Raw genomic sequence first — 3244 nt, forward strand, 5'->3', positions numbered from 1 at the left:
AACGCACAATTCACCGCGCGCGCCGGCTGATCGAAGTAGGTCCCGACATCGCATGCCAACATCATCAAGGCCCTTACGAGGAGGCGTAAGCCGCGACGTCACAATGTGATTTGTCGCCGTACACGTCTCCACTCCTTAACGTAGGATGTGAGGAAATCTTCATACTGCGTGGTAAATCCTTGATGTCCCGCGCAAAAATATCGAAGCACACAAAAATGCGCCCATTTCCAAATTGGAAATTTCAATGTACTCGTGTTCGATCCGCAGTGACGACGTTTTTACTGACACTTATTCAACAGCGCATAATATCTATACTTGACATATTCAGGGATGAGCAGCTCGCTGCTGATTTGGTAGTCTACTAGCAGTGTTTGTGAATCCTCGTTCACCCCGAGGATACTTATCTTCCATGGCACAAATCGGAAAGGGAAGTAGTGTTGTTTTGTGATGTCTTGGACTTATGAATAGATCAGAGTCTCCGTTTCCCACTACCATCTGGAAGTGTCCGATATGACTCTTACTATTAATTTTACTATTACTCACTACTACTACTACTACTACTACTACTACTACTACTACTACTACTACTACTACTACTACTACTACCACTACTACTACTACTACTACTACTACTACTACTACCACTACTACTACTACTACTACTAGCAGCTCATTCGTGGACGAGTCAGTTGCCATTCTGCCAACAGCCGAATCGTCGTACCTCGTCGCTGCAGTGAACGAGTTTATATATTCCACCTCTGAATATTCGACATCACCAACCCTTGCATATATGCCTGCTTCAGGTTAGAATAACTCTTACTCTCCAAAGAAGTGTCTCTGTCCATGACCGTTTGAATGTTTCTAAGTATTTGAGCCCCCTTTGCCGAAAATTGAGTTCGTTGTGTTCGTTAATATGCACTTGTAATATCCCCTCAGCCTTCTTAGTGAATTCGATCTTGTATTAACTAAATATCACCAATAAGTGCCAAGTATATATTACGATATTAATTTCACATTCTTCGATAAGAATCGAACCGGACACCTCCTAATGTACAGTCGAATGTGTTACCATTTCACCATAGGAACGTGTTGAAAATTGTATAAAGTCGACATCAGGTCGTTCTTCTCGGGACTGCTCTTGGCATGAGCGCTGCGATACCACTTAAATTACTATTCAACAGTATAACCCTTGTGACACGGGAGTGTGGTTGAGGAATCACGTAACGGTAGAGAAGCACCAACACAAAACCCGGAGCTAGCGGGCTCCGCATTGTTGACACTGCGTTACCGCGACGTGATTGTTGTGTGAAGGTACCAAGACCGTCGCACAGCTCCCGGGTCGGAAGGGTTGGGAGAGAGGAACTAGAAGGTTCCTTAGCTGTATCACGTTAACTCACACCGCAGCATATTGTTACGCCACGGATTGATTTGCACGAACGCGCACAGCCATTTGTCTTCTGCGTGCGAGACGCACGCGTAATAATTGCGTGTAGAAGGAGGGGGGACACTCCCTGTGTCCGCTCAGGTTTTACTCACGCGACACTGCGTTTGCTATCATGGAAGTTGGGAGACACCTCCAAAGCCCCCACCCTTTGAAAGCGTGAACGTTTATGGGAACATTTTCGGATATTTTGCCCCCGTGTAAAACAGCCGTTGACAATACAGATTGTTCTCAGTGATAGTGTTGAATCCATGATAACAGCAGCAGCAGCAGAAACTGAGGAAGGAGTGGTACCAGAAGAGCCCCTGTCGGGCAACGAGCCTTTGGAGGCAGCAACCCTCAATGCTGAAGTTGTTGTTGATGATGATGACGATACCCTCACTTTGAAGGAGATCAGATGCAGAAGGTGACGATGGAAATTATTGGAGTTAATTCAGAATTTTTGCAGATTCATACAAAATACTATAGTAGAGCTTCATCCTAGTGATATGAAAAACAGCAGTAGAAACATATTTTACGACTACTACACACCGAATTTTACGACGCCACTTCGCGTAAAACGGGTTGTGAAACTCCATTGTATAATAACATATAGAAAATATATCTATACATGAAGTGCAATAGAGTCTGGAAAAAGGTTCAATCTGATCATTTTCATAATTTCTGGTGTCAGCGATGCGTGATTTTGCTATTATAATCCTGATTATGAAAAAAAAAACCAATATTTTCATAATGATGATGGGAATCGCATTAGCTGCGATCAGAATTATGTCGAATTGACACCCGGTTGCTGTGGCAGGTTCTCTCATAAAGTGGCTTCGCTGTTATCGTCATCTGCTGCTGTTGGTGACGGCAATACGATCATTCCTAAGGTGAGTTTATCACTCATAAGAGTGTTGAAAAATATGCACATGGTCAACTACATTATGTGTTGGTGACAATTTTGATAATTTTTTGTTGGTTTTTTTGTACACTTCTACTCGAATTCGTATGATCAGCTGAGGAAAGCGATTACATATATTCCTACTCCAACACTGTATAGGAAACTCCTGAGCTCAGTAGCTGAGGAAAGCGATTACATATATTCCTACTCCAACACTGTATAGGAAACTTCTGAGCTCAGCAGCTGAGGAAAGCGATTACATATATTCCTACTCCAACACAGTATAGGAAACTCCTGAGCTCAGCAGCTGAGGAAAGCGATTACATATATTCCTACTCCAACACTGTATAGGAAACTCCTGAGCTCAGCAGCTGAGGAAAGCGATTACATATATTCCTACTCCAACACTGTATAGGAAACTTCTGAGCTCAGCAGCTGAGGAAAGCGATTACATATATTCCTACTCCAACACTGTATAGGAAACTCCTGAGCTCAGCTGAGGAAAGCGATTACATATATTCCTACTCCAACACATGTGTTTGTGACAATATGAAAATTGTGAGGAAATTCTTGTTGGTTTTTCTGTACACTTCTACCCGAATTTGTATGTAATCTTTTATAATTAATGAGCTTATTTCCCAACACTGGAGTTTGTGAATAGTATATATTCCACGACTACTGCATATCACCGCGAATAATAACGCGTTTTCCACACTGCGAGAATATTCTCCGTTTTTTCTCTTAGACGGGTACGACCGGTCTGCCTCCATTTTTACGTTCCTATGGCAGCACGTCTAAGCGCGAGGAACGACTTATGCACTACCTCCAGTAAGATGAGCATTTTTTGAATATTTTCTGGTGATGATCGTTTTTCAGAGAATTTGAGATTAAATTTCGGCAGACGTACGGAGGGGAAAGGA

General features: G+C 42.7%; 1 protein-coding gene across 1 annotated transcript in view; it reads left to right on the forward strand.

The window, feature by feature from the left end:
- Positions 1-1692: 1692 nt before the first annotated feature.
- Pmar_PMAR013000 (hypothetical protein) overlaps positions 1693-3244 on the forward strand; it is a gene marked incomplete at both ends in the record, with an annotated part of 6591 nt that continues 5039 nt past the window's right edge. Inside the window, 3 exons of the mRNA XM_002785375.1 lie at positions 1693-1847; positions 2241-2313; positions 3070-3152. Coding sequence (XP_002785421.1) covers positions 1693-1847; positions 2241-2313; positions 3070-3152 — 311 coding nt within the window. The remainder of the gene's footprint in view (positions 1848-2240; positions 2314-3069; positions 3153-3244) is intronic.

Source organism: Perkinsus marinus, assembly GCF_000006405.1.
Source record: "Perkinsus marinus ATCC 50983 genomic scaffold scf_1104296932818, whole genome shotgun sequence".
Lineage (NCBI taxonomy): Eukaryota > Perkinsozoa > Perkinsida > Perkinsidae > Perkinsus > Perkinsus marinus.